This window comes from Phacochoerus africanus, chromosome 15 (genome assembly GCF_016906955.1).
Source record: "Phacochoerus africanus isolate WHEZ1 chromosome 15, ROS_Pafr_v1, whole genome shotgun sequence".
NCBI classification, from domain to species: domain Eukaryota; kingdom Metazoa; phylum Chordata; class Mammalia; order Artiodactyla; family Suidae; genus Phacochoerus; species Phacochoerus africanus.
Window position 1 is genome coordinate 80402564 of NC_062558.1, and position 23964 is coordinate 80426527.

At 45.7% G+C, this 23964-nt stretch overlaps 1 protein-coding gene across 14 annotated transcripts in view; it reads right to left on the reverse strand.

The window, feature by feature from the left end:
• KCNMA1 (potassium calcium-activated channel subfamily M alpha 1) overlaps positions 1 to 23964 on the reverse strand; it is a 754541-nt gene that overhangs the window by 222048 nt on the left and 508529 nt on the right. For all 14 annotated transcript variants that reach the window (XM_047760135.1, XM_047760128.1, XM_047760127.1 and 11 more), the window contains exons 7-9: positions 14341 to 14416; positions 11664 to 11834; positions 9975 to 10066 (exon numbers count right to left, since the gene is read on the reverse strand). In XM_047760135.1, the coding sequence (XP_047616091.1) occupies positions 9975 to 10066; positions 11664 to 11834; positions 14341 to 14416 (339 nt within the window). The remainder of the gene's footprint in view (positions 1 to 9974; positions 10067 to 11663; positions 11835 to 14340; positions 14417 to 23964) is intronic.

Sequence of the window (23964 nt, forward strand, 5' to 3'; positions counted from 1 at the left end):
GAAATCAAGCACAGCTTTGTGGGGCTCCTGGGCACAAGCCTTTCTGTGTCCCTCATTTCTTGCTTTTAGGAAATAGGCCTCATTCGGCCTCCTTATCCTTCCCTGAGTTCCTAAGGGCAGATTCTAACAGCTAGGAATCAGAAAGGGAGGGGATGCAGAGACCAAGCAGGAACAGTCAAGAAACCATAGTACAGCCTTGGGGCAAGGTCGTGCTTCCCCCTCAAGAAATATACATAACAACATCTTTGAGCTCTTCTGCAGAACTAAAACCCCTAACAAATGGAAGACGTTAACTACTTGATGAAGCATTCTTCATTCCCTGACCACCACAACTAGTCCCAGGGCCCCTAAACACCAGCTTTGATGATGAATACAAGCTTGCAGTCTACCCCGATCCTTATCAGTGGCTCTATTTTCCACTCCCCAACTATAAAACCACTTCCTATCCTCTGCCAAAGGAGGGTACAGTCTTTAAAGCATTAGCTTGCTGTGGCTTCCTTTGCCTGGCAAAGCACTAAAGCTATTGTTTTTCTCATTCACCCCAAACTCTGTCTCCACATTTCTATTAGGCACCGGTGGACAGAGGTCAAGTTTTGGCAACACCCTCCCCTCCCTCTTTCCTTCCTTCCCTGAAGAGGACTTCGCCTTCCTTCTTCAGGAAGCAATTCCACAACTGCCCGACTCTCACAAACTGAACAGATTCTTCCTTGCGTCTCTCCCCAACACCTTCACCCCTCTGCACTTTATTCACTCATTACTGCAAGGTTTGGTGGCCTTTGACCCTTTGTAGGTAAGCCAATCTTCCTTTGACCTGATTCTTCCAATTTTAGATGGCTCTCTGCCCTTACAGAGAAATCCAGGCACTGAACAACAGCATGTTCCTCTATTCTGATCACATCAGATGTGCCTGTCTCCACTTGGTAATACTGCTTCTGAGCAGAAGGCCCCAAGAGAAAAGAAGGTGAAGGCAAAGGTCAACTACAGCCTTTGGGGATGAAGGTGGAATTGAGGGAGAATGAGTCCAAAGAAACTTGCTTTTCTTAATTTTGCTTAACTTGCTTAATTTTGCCTTGTAGAGGGGAGGCTTTTAGCTTTGATGTGCAGTGTGAGCCCCTCCTCTTTCTCGAACACCCTTCGTAAATCAGGCATCATAGCCCTAGAACATATGCTGCTGGAATCGGCCCTCCCATTGAGTTGACACAGGCTGGCCTCATTCCCCAGCCACACCCAAGGGTGTTGCTCCAGTGAGCACATGCTCCTTGCCATCCACTTTGACTAGACCCAACACACTGAGCCTCCCGCATCTTACACACAGAAGAACTAGGAGGGGTCCACAAGTTCCAGGGCTTGCTAGGGCATAAGATGCCCCAGTGGGATGTTTGTAAGATACGGAAAGGATCGGAACTCAGGGTAGCATCGGCAGCTTCCCTACCCTCCCAAATCTCTCTGCACCCCTATTCTGCTGGTTCCATCATTAGATCCATAGGTTTTCAGGTGCACAAGTCATCCCACTGTTACCTTTGCCCTCAACTACTCCAATGGGGACACTTAACAATGTGAATTATCAAATGATTTTAGGAGCATTCCCTTTAAGAAGCCTGTGGCCTTCATGATAATTTTATACCTTCATGACTTTATTGAACAAAATTCCTGCCAGAAGAGCATATTTCACTGAGAAGATGCTCCTCTGTAATCAAGCTTCTGTTTAGCTGCCACTGGCTCCTTGGGTGATTCTGATTGGTCAAAGTCCCAGGTAAGTCACATTTTCTGGCTTACACTTTTAACCACAGCAACTAGCACAGTGCCTGGAATGTAACAAGCTGCTAATAACTGTTAGTTGAGCAAATATGTTGGGATGGGAAGCTTTCCTAAATCTGTTCTCTATACTGGCTGGCCATTTGCCTTTGAGACCAGTGGCTAAGGTCAGAAAACCCTTCGCAGAAATGTACATGCATCTGTCTCTGAATGGGCCCCCTTACTGAGAAATGCAAAGAGGGGAAGTAAGATTGCTTTTACAACTGGTACCCACATTTGGAGCAGCGCCTGTGGTTTTGGGAGTGGGAAAAGGTGACTGTTACGCAACACTCATACTAGATGTGGAAGCTCAAACCCTAAGAGGCACAGAATTGAGTTTCTGTGAGTTTCACTTTGCATCAGCCTCCAAGGTATTTTAATAAAAAGAGACATCGGGCTTGGCCAGTTAGAAAGTTTCCTAGTTTACTGTCAGTGTAAGATGGCAGCATCATTGGCATGAACCCCAAATCAACAAGGAAGTGCCTTGCCCAACTCTGGAAAGACTTCTTTGAGAATAAATGACAGAGCGGGAAGTCAGAAAACACGGTGCAACTTAAGTCTCAGCTGATTGTGTTTGTTCGTTAGATTCAGAATCTACCCAGGAAGGATTCACCCAATCAAATGTGAGGTTAAGCAGAAAGAGGCTTCAGGGCTTATAATTAGAATTCTTTTTCTTTAATGGAAAAAAAGAATATTTGAGAGCAAAAAGGCTAAGTTTGAACATGACTTTATTTTTTAAGGTACACAGTTCATCTCCCACCTACTTTTCTATTCTTGTTTTCAGAACAATTGCTAGAACATTTTGATAAGTGTGTGGAAGTGAAGAGAGACAGCAGAAAAGTGGGGGGGGGGGAAGACAAGCCTTCATTCCATTAGCATTATCAGGAAATTGATTTAATATGCATCCAAGTCTCCTTAAATAGAGCTTCAAGTTTGAAAGGGACTGAAGATGTGGCTTATAAGAATCCAAAGCAGATGCAGAGAAAGAAGCACCCACATCCACACCCACCAAGACCCCTCTGTGGGGAAGGGATACCTGGCACTTTACATTATATGGTACAGACCTAACGACACTTGCGTTTGGTATCTGCCCCTCAGTACTGAATTTCAGAAGCAGTCAAGAGGTCATTTTCCAAAGTATTAGGGCCATCAATTTTTTTTCCTTCCCCCCAAAGTTTAATGCTAATCAAAGCAGAATGCCTAATCAGTCCAAGATGGTCTGTCAACTTGAATTATCTGTTTGTCTTCCTATTTACTGTATCTGTCTGTCTACAGTTCTTCGTATCTCTGTGAAGATCAGTTATGGGGGCCTGTGTTTCCTTCTGACTAGAATGGCTACCAGATGATCCATCCTGGTGACATGTTGATGATTTGCTAATTTATGGCTTTTAAAATCGAGGCATCTGAAAACATGGCTGGGAGCTCAGGCTGGGGATCACGTGGGTCCCGCACGGAGAGGAGTCGATGTTTGTGTAATATGCAGCACTTCAGTCCCATTTCAACCAGGGTGATATCTGTGGTGCAGAAATCACCAATGGCATCTTCCAGGGGACACCTCTCAACGGAGGGGTCCCCCTACAGGCCGCAGAGGGGGGAGAGGGGTGTGGCCTGAGCTACGCATGGATGAGGAGGGGAAGGACAGGGTGCCCAGCCCAAGACAACACCCTGTGAATCAACCCCACATCCTATTCCCAAGCACTGGGGTCAGGGCTCCTCAGAAAGAGCAGAGAAGGAAATGTTACTGCAGGAAGACTGTGACCTCTGGGAACCCAGAGGGGAGGTTTACATAAGCTCTGAGCTGGAACTCCCTGACCACTTTGGTGGCCCAGTAATGCAATGTGCAGCTCAAGATACATGGCATTTTTTGAGATTTTTATGGATGTGTAGAAGTACATGTATCCCCAGAGTCTGGCCTGCTGCAGGCACTCAATAAACACACATGGAAGAGACGAAGATGAAGGCATGACACGTTAATTCTCTTTGGGGGGAAGAAATGGACCATGGTGCAGGGGGAGGGCATGGAGATTAAATGAGTCTTTGGAAAGAAATAATCCTTTTTCTTGCACAGCAGACCATTTAAGATTCTAACTCTTGGGGAAAAAAAAAATAATAGTCTAGAACCAGGTGGGTAAAACCTGAGTGGTAGAGAAAATAGAATGTCATATTGATAGGAGTCCGTGGCTCAGGAGGAAAGAGAATGTGGTATTAGGAACAAAGAATGGGGAGAGAGATGAAGGGATTATTTCTGATAAGAGGAGAGACAGAAAATTAAATGACTGATAATCAGGAACCAGGAGAGGGATGCAGGATGGCCTCCCCGATCGGCAGCAGACAGCACTGCTGCCCGCACACCCAGTCCTGAGAGAGAAATGAGATTTTAAGATAGTCCCCTGGGGGCAGAACTAAAGACTGATGCTGGCAGGAGGGGTTCCCATAATAGGAATTTTAAAACCTAGGGTCTTAGCTCCCCTCCTCTGAGGCAGCAACTGAAGCTGGTTTAGGTAGTTGTGGAACTGGCTGTCACAGTCCCTCCTCCTCTGAGGGCTCACCTCCAAGGACCACTTTATCCCCATTAATAATCCTTGTTTTGCTCTATAATAGAATCTTAAGTCTTTCTTGCTCTCATTTTTGCTGCACGTATTAAAATCTGTACTTGGCATTTTCTTTAGTCATACCTTTGCCACTGCCTATCACCTCTCAGAGACTGTAACCTCCAGGTGACAGGTTCCACGAGGAACCAACTCACCCCGGATCCTTGACACCCAACACCACCTAGCATCACGCCCAACAGGGAGGTCAATGAGTGAGTATCTGCAGCCTGAGCGAGTGACCCTGTGAAGGTGATGACAGGAATGGAGAGTGAGGCAGGTAACCGATAGGGCTGTGTGTTCTCAGTTCTTGAAATTTTGTTCCAAATTACCGAATTCTCCTCAAAATACGAGCACTGACATAAAAAGACATACGAAAGCATCCTGTTTCACTTTTAAATGGGAAAGCAGAATAAAGTCTGCCCACCTCTACAGATTTAAGGCTGCTTCTTACAATGTGGAGGCCACACCTGAGGTTGAAGGTAGCCTGTCCTAACACCCTCCAGGAAGACACAGCCTCCTTGCTAAGACTCCCACCCAAAGCTGTGAAATAAACCCAGGGAGCTTGTCTAGGACTTTCCAGGAGTTCTCAGTGACAGTTAAGAAACCACCACCAAGAATGCTCTGAGCTGTTCTGCAGACCCACTGGGGAAGTGAAGGGCCAGGTGGGTGGGGGTGTCTGCCAGGCCAGAGGCTTTACATGATAAGCAGGTAGGCTCTGCCCAGGGGGGAGGCCAAGTCCAGCAGCTCACACTGATCCACCATGGCCAGTCCCTAGGGAATGACCTCGCCAGAAACGATGGAGCTAAGAAGGAGATGACTATGTTGAAACCCACAGATAAGGCAGGCATCTCACTTATGGTCAATGCTGCATCTGTCCATCCTTGAGAGCCCCTCTTAGACATGTTCGAGAGGTAAACACCTTTCCCAGCTCACCAAATGAAGAATGTCAATGAAGAAGAGTTTTGTCCCCTCCCCACCTTTCTGTCCTTGACCCTGAGACCAAGCTCCTTAGAGGCACTAGGTGAACAGGAAGAGGAGATAGGCCTGGCGCAATGCCCGTGATTTCTCTTCCTTGTCATCATGTGTAGTGCATTCTGGCCCTACGTGGGTAGAGATGGAAGAAAACATATAACATGTGGGATCACTGAGATTAGAGAAGAAAGGGGTCTCAAGAGACAATCTTGAGAAGCAGCGTGGCCCAGTGGAGCCGACTGTCCCCAGGTTCGAATACCCGATGGACTCTTCACTAGCTGTGATGTGTGATGTCAGGTAAGTCACTGCAAAGGGGAACGATGGTCATACCTTCCTCACATGGTTGTCATGAGGCTGAGGAAATACACAAGTGTCTGTAGGTCATAGGATGCAAGCCCAGGGTGGGGGGTGGATTAATCCAAGTTCTCATTTCCGGAAGCACATGACACTCTCCTGTCTGTATAAGGAGGGGGGCTAGAGAGGCCCCAGCATCTCCATCTCTCAGACAGCTTTCCTGAATTGGAGCTAGAGCCCAGTTAGCCTGTGACAACTGCTCCCAAACCAGAAGGGGATGCAACTCCTCATCCAGCGAGTAAATTTCATTCAGTTTCCTGGCTCCCTTTCCCTACTCATTCTCCTCGACTGTCCATCCCTGTGTCCTCTCAGCATCTGGCTACCAGGAATCAGTAGACTAATCCAAACCCATCCATCCTCCTAGCTCCCATTAAACACCTGGCCTGGGACAGCCTCAGTTTCGGGCCCCAGGTGCCCGCCATGGGAAATACGACATCTGGACGACTCCCCAGCCTCTGACAAGGGGTTATGGCAGATGGAGTCTTCTCTGTGGCCTAGTATTTTCCATGGCCCTTGGCCATGTGACCTCAGACCAGGATCTTCTCATTGCTCATAAACTAACCACGAATGGGCTGAGCCACAAGCAGAGGGGAAACCACTGGGGGAAAAGGCAGGGGTGGTGGGAGGAAGGAGAGCAAGCTGGGATCCCAAGGCCATGGGAACCTCACCCCTCTGCTTCTCCATCTCTGAGCAGCTTTGAGCTTCCATAAAGGGAAGGAGGAGGAGGCAGGCTGGGCTGCAGGAGGACTGCCTTTTGGAATAAGATGTGGGGTCTCAGCCCAACAGGCTAATTGCCCCCAAGACCTCCAACTCAAAGGGACCGCCTGCCTGGACACTGGTCAAACTCGTGGCTAACAACTCCTAAGCTCCTAATCTTAGGAACCCCGACACACACATCATAATGGATAAACTGGAGAATGGTGGTCCTTCACACACATGCACAGGCTTATATCTAACCTAGGCTCTGGAGGTCCTGTGAGAGGGCAGGTGAGGAATGCTAATGAGAAAGCTGGAGTAAGCCCCTGTGGCCCTTGATGCTGTGTGGCTGGTGAGGATGTCCTAGGGAGGCTATGTGCAGTGTTTGCATTATACCAAACACACAGATGAGAACTGAAAATGAGGTGCCAACGAAATCTACATAGTATCCGATATCTTAAAATTAGGTATTGCATAAACAAAACCCAGCGGTTCTCTACCCAATTTTTATTTTACTTTAAATAATCTTGGAATCTCCGAGTTGTGTGTCTCCATAGCTTTGGGTCATCCCATTACCCTGGCTTCTCTAACAAGGTTAATGCATTGTGAGAGAGGTTATTTCTGAGTAAACTATGCACACATAAACAAACCCCTTAACTATGTATATGTTTTAATTAATTCTTGGGCATCTAGCTGATGAAATCCTACGAAGAACAGTTACATGAACTTGTGTCCACGGGTAAAGCACATATATTTATGCTACACAAAAAAACACGGGGTGAAGTGTGCTATTTTAAGAGGCTGAACTCTATCTTTCAACAAAGTTTAGCTGCTTTCCTTTTGCAAATGCATTTAATTTTATCTGGAAACTTTTTGACGTTAGAAATAGAACAACTGTAGTTTCTCATTATGTTTGCTGCCAGAATCCATGCTTGGTTGCTCAACTAAAGACCTTATATTGCTAATTACTACCACATGCCCATATCCCAAGCGAAAGGAAACTTATTGATTCTGACAGCCCATTCTCTCAACACTGAATTCCAAATGAAAACTCAAATTTTGGCCAAACATAACATTTCATCAATCTTGTTCTACTGACTGGAAAAACAACATCAAACAAAGGGTGCTAATGGCCCTTTATTACCGTTCCTTTCCCAAGCTTATATTTTCTGATGAAAGATCTAAGTGACCAAAGGGCTTCTTTAAACTACTTAGTAATTAGCTTTTTGAACCAGGAAACAATGCGTAAAGTAAAGTGATAAGTCTCAGGGCTGATGACAGAACCTACTTTCTGTCCTCAGGGTCGGGGGACATCGGAGACCCAAAGTGAACATTAAAAGCAAAGTGTGCATTTTCATAAAGAGAGAAGAAAAGGGAGAGAGAGAGAGGGAATCAGGCTAAAAGCGGTGATAAAAGACGATGGAGATGGAGCCAGAACAAAAGCCTCGGGAAGCCTCTGATCTGAAGTCGTCGGCCCACAGGGGTCTGGGTGGACGTGCTGAGGCACAGGGACCACTGGAGGGGACCGGGGCAGGTGAGTCACCGTGGGTCTCAGAACCTTATCTGGGTCACCTGTCAACAAAAGCTGCCAGCCACCAGGCTCACCCTCACTGGACCAGGGGAGTTATTTTGGAGGGAAAAAAAAAAAAAATCACCTGGAGTGAGAGTCAAGAAATGTTTTCCACATAGACTTCAGGGCAATTGATTTTATTGTCTTCTTCAGGGGCAGTGAGTAATAGGGAAATGCTGGCAGAGACCAGGGGGTGGGGAGGCCATAAAGGGAGCCGGAGGCCCAGGTTGCCTTCTGCTTTATGGTGACCTGTCCGCACCTTCAAGGCAAAGCGGACGGAGAAGCTCTTTTCCTCTTGGCATGGAATAAATGACCAGTGGAAATCTCTGGATGTATTTGGCCTTTTGGATCTAACCAATGGCCCAGAAATCGGAACAGCTTGGTCCTCATCTCATCCAGGGCTGTTAGGATAATAGGAGGAGGTGGGCTCCATTAGCAGGAAGGTGGAGGAACGCACTGCCTCCTCGGAAAGGACGCCAACTGGCCTCCTCTGGCCCGTGGTCCTCTGTGCCTCGGAAAGCAAACGGGCATCCTGTGGGTAGTTGGAGAAAATGAGTCCTTTTTGCCACCTCCTCATTTTCTGAATGGCGGCCTGGACACCTGCGCTCAGGGGCAGTGGGGTCACTGCCGGGAGAGGAGGCTGGCTCCGTCCAACGTGACCGTCAGGCAGGAAGGAGGTGACGGATGGGAAGGTGAGGCTTCCTCCTTCCTTTTTCTCTTGTAAAACAAAATGAGCTCTTCAAGGGTTCACTTAAAAAATGTATGAGATGAAAAAAAGAAGAAATAACCTAGCTCCGTGATGGGAACTTCCGTGACTGGGAAGGGGCCTGGGGGTGAAAATATCATGCGTCTTGTATGGATCCTGCAGTGGGTCCTTACTGGGCGTGTTCACAGGTACAAAACCCCTGAGCTGTGCGGTAAAGATGTGTATGTCTTACCCCACGGAAGTTAAAATGGAAAACACAACCCCAAAGTGAACAAAGCCGGGTGCCCAAGAGAAAGCCTTAAAAAGAAGATAGGACAGAGTGGTCCCTTCCAGCCCCGCCTCCTGCCGCCTTCTCCTCTGGAGATGGGAGGACAATGGAGCACCCAGGCCCTATTAGGCGTTTACCTACTTAGGAGTAAAACTTCCGATTGACAATGGACCCTCACGTTGACACTGATGACACTGATATTGACAAAAGGTTGTAAGCACAAACTGAAAGGACGCATCAGAAATACCATGCCGTGCCCGACACACCATAAACAGGGTATTTCTTGCCCAGAAGGTGTTGTTTCAATTGAGTAACGAGTTCCTTTGAGAACATGCTTGGTGCCTCCCAGCTAAAGAGAATTGGATCTCTGGTGGCCACAATGCCAAGGTGACCTTGATCTTGCCTTCCCTAGGATCTGCCTTCTGGAGGGTGAGCCCATGCTATTGCTACCCAAAACTAAAGGATGCAATGCTTGAGTCAGAGGGACCTGAATGTAATCACTCACCTAGTCGATAGAAAGCTTGAGTGAGCTGGGTTTATGTGCTGGAGATCAGAACAGACAAGGTGGGTGGGCCCTGCTCCATATGGCCCTCTTTTGGGGTAAATCCACGATGCCTCTTGGAAAAATGGGTGGTGAGGGGGAGGTGTGAATGGCAACAGCCTCAGGAGTTGGTCCACGTGTGAGAACTCGGGGGTAAATCTGACATCACACTCCACCCAGAATGTGGCCTTTTGGGTGGAGTGGGAGAGGGGGCAGGATTTTGGTGCCACCACCATAGGGGCTCTGAAAGTCACTCAACCACATCTTGCCTGATGCAACTGACTTACTTTCTGCCTCCATGTTTGTTAAAAGTCCCGCCGAATTTATTCCGATTCAGGATGAGAGCAGCAATTTCGGGCACGTAGCGGGCAAACATTGCCTACATGCATGAGACAAAGAAACAAGAGCCAAAAAAAAAAAAAAATGGCATGCAGAGAGGATTCGACCGCAGCGGAAGCAGCAAAACCTCTTGGCATACTTACTTTCTTCCACTAACCGCACTATAGGAGCCCCCGTATTTCTTGCGGTTTCCTATTAACTCTATGATTTCAGGGACGTAGCTGGCAAACATGGCCTGAGGAGAAGATAGGAGACAGAAGAGAGACTAAAAAGACAGGCCAAAGAAAGGGGGTGACCTTTTCAGAAGGTGGGGGGGGCTAAGATCTGAAAACACAAAAGGGATTAGAACTGCAAAGGTACATATTAATATGTTGGATTGTAAAATAAAATACGAACACCAAAAGGGAAAGCTCCTGAAAATACACAGGACAAAACAAACATGAGCCAACCTGGACAACTAAAAAGAAAAATCATAGTTGAGAAAAATGTAAAGGAGACAGGAATAAATAAGCTGACATCTAGCTTTTCTTCCTGAAGGGAATTAAAGGAATGCATGCTGGAGAAATCTCTCTCTCTTTCTCTCTCTCTCTCTCTCTCTCTCTCTCACACACACACACACACACACACACACACACACACACAGTTTCACAAGGAGACCTTTCTATTTAAAATTCAAATGAGAATCCATGCCTTTATGAGTGATTAAAGACAGTAAATACCACAAGAAGATTTTAAAATATCTAAACTTTTCCACTAAAAAAAAAAAAATCACTGAAAAAAGCACAAAAGGTAAATTTAGGAAATCACATGGGAGGAAAGGATAGCAGGGAGAAACACAAATCTGCCATGTTTTGTCCAACAAACATTGTGATTGTGGCTGATAACCGGGTCTCGTTATCCGCTGGGACCTCGGGGACGCTGTGGGAACGCTGCGCGCATGTACACGCCACACGTACATTTATATACATTTTTTCAAATGTATATGCCGTATGCATACAAAACAGAGAGAAGTGTATGCATTAAGGAAATGCATGTGCAGTGCACATAGGTGAGCGCTGCGTGTGCATGAGGATTTTAACCACTTACCTCACACAGCAAAAATCTAAACTTCCCATGAGCTGCTTTGAAAGACAAAATGCAGCCACCGCCGATGGGGTGCCAAAAATAACCCTTGGAAAGTACAGGATAACCCACTTCAATGGTCTGCGTAGACCAGAAAAGCAAAAAGGGCCACTTTCTGCTTACAGAGGGAGAGGGGACTACCCCGAGCGTACTGGGGTCGGTGGGCTGTTGATAAAGCAATACTCAGCTCACGTGGTGATGTCCATTGGGGCGAGACCAGTGGGCTCTCTGCCCTCCAGTGGGGGGGACCCTCTTCTTTAGGGTAACGCCCCAGCCACAGTGTTTGTTGGAAGTTCGGGGAGGACCGGGAAGGGGGCGGGGAGCTCTTGAAACCGCAATCTGTCTACAGAGTATCCACGGTATCTCCCAGGTCTGTCCTTGCAGAATATCAGATGCTGAATTACATTACAAGGCACAGACACGCTCACTTGATAAGTGAGCATCACTTTCTTAAGACAATTAGGTGTGCTCTGAGCTAAATGGCTGTCCCTGACAAGGACACCCTGCCTGGGTATCCAGGAAACAAGCTCAATATACCAAAGAAATAGACGGAAGAGTCACCATGGCTTCACTGGATTGTAACACTAAGGCAGCCACCTGCTTCTAATGCAGAAACACAGTCGCAAATACACAGCTTTAAGAACATGGATAATAGAAGATACTAATGACCACAAAAATCAACATCATAAGAAAGTTTTTTTTTTTTTTACCAGTCCCCCGAGGATGAAGAAGACCATGAAGAGGCGCCCGAGTGTGGTTTTTGCATAAACATCTCCATAACCCACAGTGGACATGGTCACCATGAGCAAGTAGACACATTCCCAGTAGGTGAGAGCCTGGTTGTTTTGGAAATTTTCCCATGGGTCCCCTGAATTCTCCACCTAAAGCAAAGGGACAGGGGAGAGAAAGGAAAAACATTATCTATGTAATAAACCAGAAACACAAAAGCTCCAGCATCTAGGCTGCTTCTGGATGCCTAGCATCCTCAACCTGGGCAGTTGGCTGCCCCAATCTGAGCACAACCTCTGAGCAGCTAGTGAAGAGAGTGGAGGGCAAGGCGTCTACCTGACAGATGGGGCAGAAAGGGGAATGAAGTGACAAACTAATCCAGAGCTCGTTTTCTTCTCAGGTCAGAAGAATTTCATTTACTTTTTTTACTCAATGAATTTTATTAGATTTATAGTTGTACAACCATCATCATCACCGGAAAAAATTTAGGGCATTGCCTCTGGCTACATTTTAGAGCATCTTCTTCTAGGAAAGAGCCAGAGAGTCCAGCCCTGGCCCTTCTCTTGAGTCCCTGCTGGGGTCCAAAGAAATGCTGGACCCCCCTCTCCCCACAGGGGGGCTCCTCCTTTTATCTTTTTTTTTTTTTTAGGGCTGCACCTGTGGCACTTGGAAGTTCCCAGGCTAGGGGACAAATCAGAGCTGGAGCTGCTGGCCTACATCCCAGCCACAGCAACACCAGATCTGAGTCACATCTACAACCTATGCTGAACACCAGATCCTTAACCCGCTGAATGAAGCCAGAGATCTAACCCCACTCTCATGAATACTAGTCTGGTTCATAACCCTCTGAGCCACAACAGAACTCCCTCTTCATTTTGATCAAGGAGATACCTGGGGAATCTTCTTCCTTCAAACAGTACATCTGAACCCCAAACAACATCTCCTGGAGCCTTACCAGGCTGTCCCTGCTTTGCAGAAGGCCCATGATGATTCTGCCCTGCAAACTGCAGGACTCTCCCCTGGGGGCACAAAAAGTGAGCTCCACCTTTGCATACCCTTTAGACCAAGGGCTAGCAAGCTTTGTTTCTAAGAGGCCGGATAGTATCTTCAGTTTTGAGGCCCACAGCGTTTCTGTTCTGTGTAGGGACCACTCAACTTTACAGCAGTAGCAGGAAATCACCCACAGGCAAGGGGTGTGAGGGCTTCTGCCCCAGGGTTGCAATTGGCCCATCTAGCCTTTAGACTCACCAAACACTCTGTCCTCCCATATGATCTGCCGACAAAGCTATGAGGCAGGCCACACAAATGCTTTAGAGGAGAGAGGGAGAGACAGGCCAGGGTTTCCAGTTCTACCCCACAGTTCTATCCCAGCCCTACAATACACCAGATGGCCAATGCCTGTGACCTGCCAGGTGATCTCTGTGGATCCCCACCACTACCCGCCCCAGGCCTCAGCTCTGCCTCTGCAGAAAGTTTCCAAGACCTGGTCTCTCACACGTCAAGGCCTGTCCTCAACACACCCTTTGCATGGCAGTTTCCTGGTGAAGCAGAAGGTACTTCATACAATAGTTAGGTGAGGTCATTGTTTATTGAAAACAACCAATTAGCCCTCCATATCTGGGATTTTTGGCATTTGGCAGAATTGAGAGTGCTTATCTAAGGGTGATTTCAACCAGAAGTCCCATTAGCATAAAGGGGTGGGTGAGGTAATGTCAGATCCAGTGACTTGGAGATAGCTGCACAGATTTCCATTGCTTTTCCTGTGGCTCTTTTTTTTTTTTTTTTCCTGGCCACACCCTCCTCATGTGGAAGTTCTAGGGCTAGGGATGAAATGCACATCAGAGCAGTAACCCACGCCACTGCAATGACAAGGCCAGATCCTTAACAGCTGCACCACCACAAGCAAGCTCCCCGGCAGTCTTTTTTTGGCCAATAATTACGAAAGATCCCAATGGGAGGTAATGAAACCCTTCTTCTCACCCCTTATGCAGTGAGAGGCTCAGCAAGGGAAGGGCACCTTTACTCAAAGCTTCAGATTTGAATGAGACTCCTTCCAGTTGTAAGTGTTTATGTTTGTATGAAACACACTTCCCACAATAGCTACGCTCCCTAAAGCAGGCGGGAAATCTGCCCTGGGGAGGTGAGAATAGCTTGGCTTTCAAGGAGTCGTTAATTTAAAAAGAATTACCATTTTTGAAATACGAAATAACTTGACAAGTAATCAGGCAAAAGAATCAAAGAGGGCTTTTTGTAAGGGGGGGGGAGTGGAGAGAAATGGAGGAATCTGAATGTGTTGTTTACTGAGAGATGGGGTCAAACTTCGAGCTTGGTCACCAACCTTTTCAGGTGTTTGCTGAGGAAGCACTGCCATCTTGTGGTTAGATGGGTTATTGCAGACAGAGTTAAAAAAAAAAAAATCTACGAAAGCCCCACAGCAATACCAGTGAGCTCAAAAACGCAGGTTCATAGTGTGAACATTACTCACCATTTGGAACTAGTTTGGAGTGAAAGTGTTGGAAACCCAGACAATTGTGCAGTTGCTTCTCCTTTCCCTGCATTCTACAGCTGGGTTGAAGTTTGTCTCCCAGGTAATAAAATGACTCCAAGAGGGGCTTGTTCCGGAAAAGCCAGAACTGATGCATCTTCAGGGATACTTACCAAATGGATGAACCCGGCTGCTGTCAGCCATGTGCTGATAAATATGGAGAGCAGATTCACCAGCTTGATGGAATTACTGTGCAAAAGAGACAACAAGCAAAACTGGGAGTTACAAAAGAAGACCCTGTTGGGGGGGTCTTCCGTGTTACCTGTCTTCCGTGGTAACAGCTCCACTTTCAGGAGGAGGCAGTCCCCTCCAACCCCCTCTTGTTCCTCCACCTTAAGGGAAGGACCCTGAAAAGTGGTATAAGTAGTTCATTCCAGAGCCAAGAGGAAGATGACATCTGAGCTACCAGAAGTGATCCCTAAATTAACCCCCCTCTGATCGTGTTAAGATTTTTAAATTTTTATTTTGAAAATTTGGATTTACACAATTTTTACTTAGACCTACAGAAATCTTAAAAGAAGGGTACAGTGAACACTTTGTATGCCTCTCACCAAGATTAAGCAATTCATATTTTCCACAATTGCTTTTCTCTATACATATTTTCTCTTCTTTGTTTGCCCTTTTTTTTTTTTTTTTGGCTGAACCATATACAAGCTCATTGTAGACATCTTGACACAACCTGCTAAGTCCTCCAGCATTCAACACCTAAGAAGGTCACTGTGCAAGACAATAATAATACAATTATGGAGTTCCTGTCATGGTTCAGCAGTTAACGAACCCAACTAGGATCCATGAGTGTACAGGTTCGATTCCTGGCCTCACTCATTGGATTGAGGATCTGGTGTTGCCATGGGTTGTGGTGTAGGTCGAAGATGTGGCTCAAATATGGCATGCCGTGGCTGTGGTATAGGCCAGCAGCTACAGCTCCAATTGGACCCCTAGCCTGGGAACCTCCATATGTCACAGGTGCAGCCCTAAAAAATAAATAAATAAATAATAATAATAATAATAATACAATTGTTCTGCCTAAGAAAATTAACATGGATTCAAGTAACATCAACTAATAAGCTCTTCTACTCTGGATTTCTCCAGCTGCTCCAAAGTTAGGTTTACTGATGCTTTTCTATTTTCATCCCGTTTCACTTTTTGAAGTAATTGAAGTTCTGATATTGCATTTGATTATTATGTGGTTTTAATCATGGGGTCAGGAAACTTTTCTGTAAAGGGGCATATAGTAAATATTTAGGCTTTGCTGGACCATGAAGTCTCTGTTGCAACTACTCAACTCTGCTGTGGTTGCAGAAAAGCACCTGTAAAGGAGTGGGTTTGGCTGTGTTCCAGTAAAACTTTATTTACAAATACAGACAGCAGGCTGATTGGCCCATGAACAACCTAGTTTGCCATTCTCTGCTTTAGCCTCCTTTACTCTGTCAGTAATATACCCCACACACCCTCCTTTTAATTTTAGTGACAACTTAATTTTCTGTGCACCCAGGCCAGCTGTTATCTAGAATGGCCCCTATTCTGGATTTGTCTGATTGTTCCCTCAGGATTAGATCCTGTTTCAATACATCTGTGGAGATGGCATCAGGAAATTCCAGCTCCGTTATACTAGGTCCAGTTACGTGATTAAGGTGGGCATGTCAGATGGCACCACTGAGAGGTGCCTGTTTCCCTTTGTCATTCATATGCCATCTAGGGAGTGGGAGCCTGGGACCACAAGGATATCCTTTGTCCCAACAACTTTATACCCCCAAACTTAAGCATCCACAGGTGTTCCTTGAATAGATCAACTGGAACTCACTGAATATTTAGATCTTTTTGTGCTGGGACCCTGGGAGCAGTGAGTCTCTGGTGCACAGTAGGGCCTCTAAGAATATATGTCCTGAGTGAACAGGTCTCCACTCTGGTCTCCCAACTCACCTTCACCCTGCTTGCCCCCACTGGGTGTAAACTCCTTAACCAAAATTACCGGCCTGTCACTTCCCTGTCCAAAGGCTCCTGTGGAAGGAATTCCTTCGTACAAACTCCCTCCACCACCTTCAACACACTCTGAAGTTCCAGGTTCTCCCATCACTATTGTTTCTACACAAACCCTTGGAACTTCCAAGACACCCCAACTTATTCACAAAGCCTTTGTTCATGCAATTGCTCAGTTACAAAACCCTCCCTATCTATCCAAAGAGTTCTCTTTCTTCAAAGCCTGGCTTGGTCCCTACTTCCTCCCTAAAGTCTGCTTCTTTGAATCTCCTGCCCATAGTGTGGTTCAGCGCATCACCCTTTACTGACTGATCTCTGCCCCCGCTCACCTCTTTCCCAAGGGAAACCGCTGATTTAAATGGCTAACGTGGTTTCAATAATGCAACTGACAAGGGCTTAATCTCTAAAATGTACAAACAACTTATACAACTCCACAGCAAAAAAAAGCCAACAACCCAATGGAAAAATGGGCAAAAGACCTGAAGAGACATTTCTCCAAAGAAGATATACAGATGGCCAACAAGCACATGAAAAAATGCTCAACATCACTGATTATTAGAAAATGCAAATCAAAACTACCACGAGATACCACCTGACACCAGTCAGAATGGCCATCATTAATAAGTCCACAAATAACAAATGCTGGAGGAGAAAAGGGTGTGGAGAAAAGGGAACCCTCCTTCACTGTTGGTGGGAATGTAAGCTGGTACAACCACTATGGAAAACAGTATGGAGGAACCTTAGAAAACTATACATAGAACTACCATATGACCCAGCAATCCCACTCTTGGGCATATATCTGGACAGAACTTTCCTTGAAAAAGACACATGCACCCACATGTTCACTGCAGCACTATTCACAATAGCTAAAACATGGAAACAACCCAAATGTCCATGGACAGATGATTAGATTAGGAAGATGTAGTATATGCACACAATGGAATACTACTCAGCCATAAAAAAGAACAACATAATGCCATTTGCAGCAACATGGATGGAACTAGAGACTCTCATAATGAGTGAAGTAAGTCAGAAAGAGAAAGACAAATACCATATGATATCACATATCTGAATGCAAATGAACCTTTCCACAGAAAAGAAAATCATGGACTTGCAGAATAGACTTGTGGTTGCCAAGGGGGAGGGGGAGGGAGTGGGATGGACTGGGAGTCTGGGGTTAACAGACTATTGCCTTTGGAATGGATTAGCAATGAGATCCTGCTGTGTAGCACTGAGAACTATGTCTAGTCACTTATGATGGAGCATGATACTGTGAGAAAAAAGAATGTATACACATTTGTGTACCTGGGTCACCATGCTGCATAGTAGAAAAAAAAAATAATGTATTGGGGAAATAAAAAAAAGAAAAACAAGGAAAAAAATTAAAAAGTAAAATGGCTAACACAGTTCTCTCACAGGGCTTACCAGCACACCGCCATTTTAAGTGCTTCCTGTATATTTACTCATCTAATCTTCACAAAGATTCTATGAGGTGATCCCAAGGTTAAGAGATGGACCCAAGTTCACACAGCAAGCAGCAGAGTTGGACTCTGAACCCAGGCAGTTTGGCTCTAGAGTCTACCCTCTTGACCACTCCCCTGTGGAACAATAGTCACAGACTGAGAGGTCCCTCAGAAAGTCTTCCTTGTTGAGAAAGTGAAGCTGACACCCCATCTATAGGATGTGAAAAGGGTCAGAGGGCCCTGTTCTAGGGAGGAGAGAGGCTATGGCCACACCTTGTTCCCAATTAGTTTCTCAAGGGGAAGCCCAAATAGAGCCAACCACTTCCTGCCTCTACATGCAAGTTCTCTGAGGGGCAGTGATGCTGGAGAGAGAGACAGTTGAGGAATAGGCAGCTAGGGATAAAGGGAGAGGTCTCAGGGTAGCTTTACTGTTCATCTTCTCAGAGGATAATTAAGTACCAAGGTGACCCACTTACAAACTCCCAGATCCTTGGAGACTGACAAGGCAGGGTCCCACCAACAACCGTGTGGGGCTCTCTTGAGACATTAAAGGATTGGAGTCTCTGAGCCTTGGGAAGCTTTGGAAAAATGACCTAATATGGCGATTATGAATCTCTCAGTGATTGTTACAGGGATATTAATAGTGCTTGAGGGAGCTCCTGTGGTGTAGAGAATATTTAATCATTGTTGCTGAAAGGTCCCTATTAAGCACTGAAATCTGATTATTTTTATGGTGTCTGCATCATTACAGATTGCCCACTATTAGGAATTAGCTTTTCAAATTAAACTCTAGGACCAGGCAATCACCTAATAGCTCTGCTTGAAAGAGGCAAGATTAACTCTTGGTGGACGATCCCCATATTCTGTCACTGGAACCTCACCAGGCTGCATAGGGCTCCTTGGAAAGAGGGAAGGGGTTCGAAAGCAGGGTTGTAGGCTCTGCCTGGTACAAGAGGCCACTGGAGAGAGTCACAGACTTCATGACTAAGTCCAGGGATCTGAACCAAATGTGACATTCCCCATGGTTAGAATGATTAGATCCATTCAGATTCTAGCCCCCTCATGATAAGGGATGGATAGCGACCTTATCATGAGAACTTAACTTCATTTTAATGTTTTCCATTATCATTTCTGGGTCCTTGTCCATGAGTTCTCATTAGCCATTAAGAGTAATTGATATTGGTGGATATAGGGAATCATCATCCATGGGAAGGCAGAGAAACCTTTCTGTTCTTATAGATCAGAGACTTTCGACAGGACTCCACAGAAATTGGGGAAAAAAGAAAATCTGTCTCTGTAGATACTGGTAAAATGAATGTCTGTCTCTTTCCAAGATAACAGCTGTAAACCCAGAACTACTGGGGTCCATTGTTGCCTTCAGTGTCAGTTTACAAGACGTTTTGGCCGACATTGAGAACAGACTTGTGGCTGCCAAGAGGGAGGGGGAGGGAGTGGGACGGACGGGGAATTTGGGGTTAATAGATGCAAATTATTGCCTTTGGAATGGATAAGCAATGGGATCCTGCTGTATGGCACTGGGAACTAGTCTGGTCACTTGTGATGGAGCATGATAATGTGAGAAAAAAGAATGTATACATGCATGTGTGACTGGGTCACCTCGTTGTACAGTAGAAAATTGACAGAACTCTGTAAAACAGCTATAATGGAAAAAATAAAAATCATTATTAAAAAAAAGAAAGAAAATGTCATCCACTTTCCAAAAAGGAACATGAATTTATACCTCTTCTGCTTGTCCAATACTTTCTTCTTTCTTTCTAGCCAAGAATACAGACAGACAGGTGCCAACACCCTTATTTTGTTATATTGTTACCTTCACTGGAAAGATGTGAAATACTCTCAAAATCAACTGGACTGAACCCCATGGCATTGAATGGTCTGAACTATAAGACATGGAGTGAAGCAAAATCAAGTTCTGTCAATTCTACCCCTTAAATATCTCTTGATCCTTTTCCTTCTTCTCCTAAGACCAGTCTCTAATACCATTTGCCTGGACAATTGTTCCCTGACCAGTCTTATGGGCAATGGTCTTAGATATTTCAAACCTATTCTCTAAAAAATTGGTGAAATAGTGGATTTTTCCAAAATGTAGATCTGACCACATTCCTCTCCTGCTCAAACTCTTCAACAACTCTCTCTCTTGCTTCCCCAGTCAAATCCACAACATCTGAGAGCCCTTACACTGTGGCCTCTGCCTGCAGTCTCTATACTCTTTGTAGCAACTGAAAACTCTGAATATTCTTTTTAAGAACTTAAACCTTGGAGCAATTTCTGAGGTCATATATGTGGCATAGTAATTTCAGTTCCCAAAATGTCCAGAAAAAGAATATGTTGCTTAGACAAATGATGGTATATATACATAGCGTGGAAGGCTATATGGGAAATAAAAGTGACATGGTAGACTATTAGCGATGGTTATCTCAACCATCACTGTGATTGGGGAAATTCTGCTTTATCTTTTATGCTTTTCTCTATTATTGCAATGTTTGCAATGAGCATACTGCACTTTAATAATGAGAGGAAACAGTAAGGCAACTGCCACTTTGTTAAAAATCTCCAGGTGCTCCCTGTCTCCATCACCAGTATCTACATCTCCATCACTAGTATCTCCACTACCAGTATCTATAGCTCCATCATCAGTATCTACACCCTCATCACCAGTATCTCTATGACTGGCATCTCCATCACTAGCATCTCCATATCTGTTACTAAAGCTACATCCCCATCACCAGTATCTACTCCATCACTAGCCTCTCCATTACTAGCATCTCCATCTCCATCACCAGCATCTTCCTCTCCATCACCAGCATCTACCTCTCCATCACCAGCATCTACCTCTCCATCACCAGCATCTACCTCTCCATCACCAGCATCCTCATCTCCATCAGCAACATCTCTGCCATCAGTATCTACATGTCCATCATCAATAGCTAGTACATTATATGAGATGTGGAATGACACCCTTTAAACAGAGCTCTGCTTTACCCTGACTTTAGAATAAGTGTTCTCCCACCTGTGAGTCTGCTTGCAATTTTCAGAGCAACCGAGGAACCACCAAAAGCTCACACAATGACATGAGCTCTCTCAGTAGCCTTTTCAATATGCCATTTGCAGGATACAGAGCATTTTAGACCCTCCTGTTGGCTGGTAGTTTGGTGAGTGCTGTCCCATTACTGTCACTATTTTCCCTGTCATCCTATTCACTACGTCATCTTTTTGCTAATGTCTTAATTCTTTCTCTCTCCCCCATACTCTTTCTTTCTCTTTCTCTCCCTGTCTCTCCCTCCCTCACCCCCCCCCACACACATACACCATATACTTCTCTGCCCTATTTCTTCCCACTCTTGGCCAAGAGAGACAAAGAATATAACATAAAACTAGAATTTTATATCATTGTTTCAAATCACATTTCAGCGTCCCCATCCCTACCTAATGCCCCGGATTGGTGGGAACTGGCCACTTGATAAAGCCATACACATTCCCCCTGAAGATGACTGTGAGGCTCTACCCACCCTCTTAGGTCACCGTGAAAGCAGCAAATACAGAGGCATCACCAGAAAATCCCTCAAGGTCTGAAGCCCTACAAAGACCAAGTCTTCTACTTTGGTGCAGCTGCACCTGTGGGGAGGCACAGAAGGAATGAGCCAGGATCAGCCAGGAGCTCAGAGAGAGAAGAGCTCAGAGAGTTTTCCAAAAGCCTGTAGAGTCAGTTCCTATATTAGTAAAGGTTCAATCTGTGCCTGTGATCTGGCCCTCACCTGCCCTCCCAATCTCATTGTTTTCTTTTCCTAACACATAATCCCTAGTCTCCTAGAGCAGAGAATTACTCAAGGTTCCTGGGGTTAGGTTCTTTCCCTTCTGTGCTTTCAGCAAATTCTGTGATGGGAAGTCAGCCCACACTCCCTCCCTGCCACATGCCCAATCTCCAGCCACACATGGAGGACTCTGAGCTTTCCATAAGGCTTACCTAAGACACCCACTTTGCCTTGAAAAGACCCTTGGAGTTCCCATTGTGGCTCACAGGTTAAGAACCTGACAAGTATCCATGAAGATGTGGGTTCAATCCCTGGCCTCGCTCAGTAGGTTAAGGATCTGACTTTGCCACGAACTGTGACTGTGGTGTAGGTCATAGATGTGGCACGGATCAGGCATGCAGTGGCTGTGGCATAGGCTGGAAGCTCCAATTCTACCCCTAGCCTGGGAACTTCGATATGCCGCAAGTGCAGCCCTTAAAAAAAAAAAAAAAAAAAAGATTGTTGACTGCCCCCACCCTGACACTAAACCCCTCATAATTACTTTCCTTCGCACCTCAAAATCCCTGGGGGTACCTGTATGTCAGCACCAAGCACACTGCAGATCAGCCTGGCTCTCCCTTGCCAGGGCTCAGTCCTGTACCCACCTCACTGCTGGCACAAATGGGTGCTCAATTCAGGCTCGAATTGACTCAGTCACCTAATTGTGACCATACACAACAGGAACCAGGACAATCCAAGGGTGCAGTGGTGATGGAACCACCTTCCAATAACAGGAGGAGTTGAATTCCGTGGGAAGAGGGGGACTGAGGAAACATTCCCCAGGATCCTACCACCCCATGACTCTCCCATTGTAGAAAGACATCTCTTTCCCTCACTGGCTGCTTCGGCTTTCTTGCCTCTACACTGGGAGAATGAACCCCTGGTGAGGGACACATCGCCAGGTGGACTGGTCACCAAGGATGCAAATGCTGTTTTCTGCATCCAAAAGCATGGAGTCTTTTCCAAGGAACAGAAAATGGGTGGGTCTCTTGGCAAAAGCCCAAAGACATTTTACTCAGATGACTTATCATCCTTCCAAGTCCACAAAGGACCCAGATGGAGCACAGGCAAGGTGAGAAAAGGGTGCCCTCCAAGTTAGTCCTTGTAGTAATGGCGCCTTCTTAAAGTGCTGGTGTCAAAATTGAAATCCCCCTCAACCAGTAAACCTACTACACCATATCAGAGAGTATGGATCACACCATCCCCAAAACTGTCCCTTTGTTTGTTTCTTTTTTAGGGCCACACCTGCACCATACAGAAGTTCCCAGGCTAGGGGGTCAAATTGGAGCTGCAGCTGCCTGCCTAAGATCTGAGCCAAATGTGCAACCCACACCACAGCTCATGGCAACGCCAGAACTTTAATGCACTGAACGAGCTCAGTGCAGGGACTGAACTGCCTCCTCATGGATACCAGCTGGGTTCGTAACCCACTGAGCCACAAAGGGAACTCCCCCAACTGTCTCTCCAATATGCCACTGGGTACTCACCATGTCTACCTCTAAAAATACCATGTAGTGGAGCAAACGTGATATAGGCAGACTGTGGGGACAGCCAGCTTTGCTGACATCTTACTTTCAAGAGCAAAAAGAGTCCCTTGCATCAAAGGGCCATAGGAAGATAGAAATGAAGGTTATCGTCACTCAGAAGAAACATGAAGAATAATAATACTCATTCTATATCGATAACCTCCCACACTATGGAATGGAGCACCAACAAAGGCTGACCCGGGGATAATCAAAGTGAAACGTGTTGGGACATGTAGATTTCTTTACGTGCTCAATTTCTTTTTAACTTGACTAATGGAAATTCACCCCAAACCCCATTCACAAAGGTGAATACTTAGTGAAAACTAATTTGGAATCAAAACAAACTAAAATAAATGAACAAAGAAAAAACCCCACTAAGACCCAAAGAGGAAAGCCAATAACCCATCACATTTGTTGGAAGTGACACATTCGGGCAGCTGAGTCCCAGCCTCAGTGACTGGGAAAACGAGGCTGCAGCCAAGGTCCCCAGAGGCAGGTGTATTAATTATAAATCACAAATACAGAGGTGTCCTGTTTTTCATCATTTATCAAACCCAGTAAGGCCAACCAAAGAGGAAATGGAACATTAGCAGTGAGCGTCTTAAAGTGTAATTTCCTATAAGAGAAATTTATGACCTGTACTTATTCTCCATTAAAGGACGTCCAACTTCTTTTATTAGTTTATTCATCAAGGCGGCCCTGGTTTCAGGCCAGCTCCGAGAAGCCGCAGGTCCTCAGGAAAGGGGACTCCAGGGATGTTTTTTTTCTCCTGGTCCAGTAGTGTTTTCCAGATCAAAACACGGTTAACGGAAGTAGTCATGGTGCATTTGGCGGGAGGTTTTTAGATATTCCCCAGAAGGCAATTCACAGAGCAAGCCCCAGGGGCTATACTCGCCATAAAGTGAACATCTAGAATGTACTTTGAAATGAAATGATTTTCTGTTTGCCGTATGAGG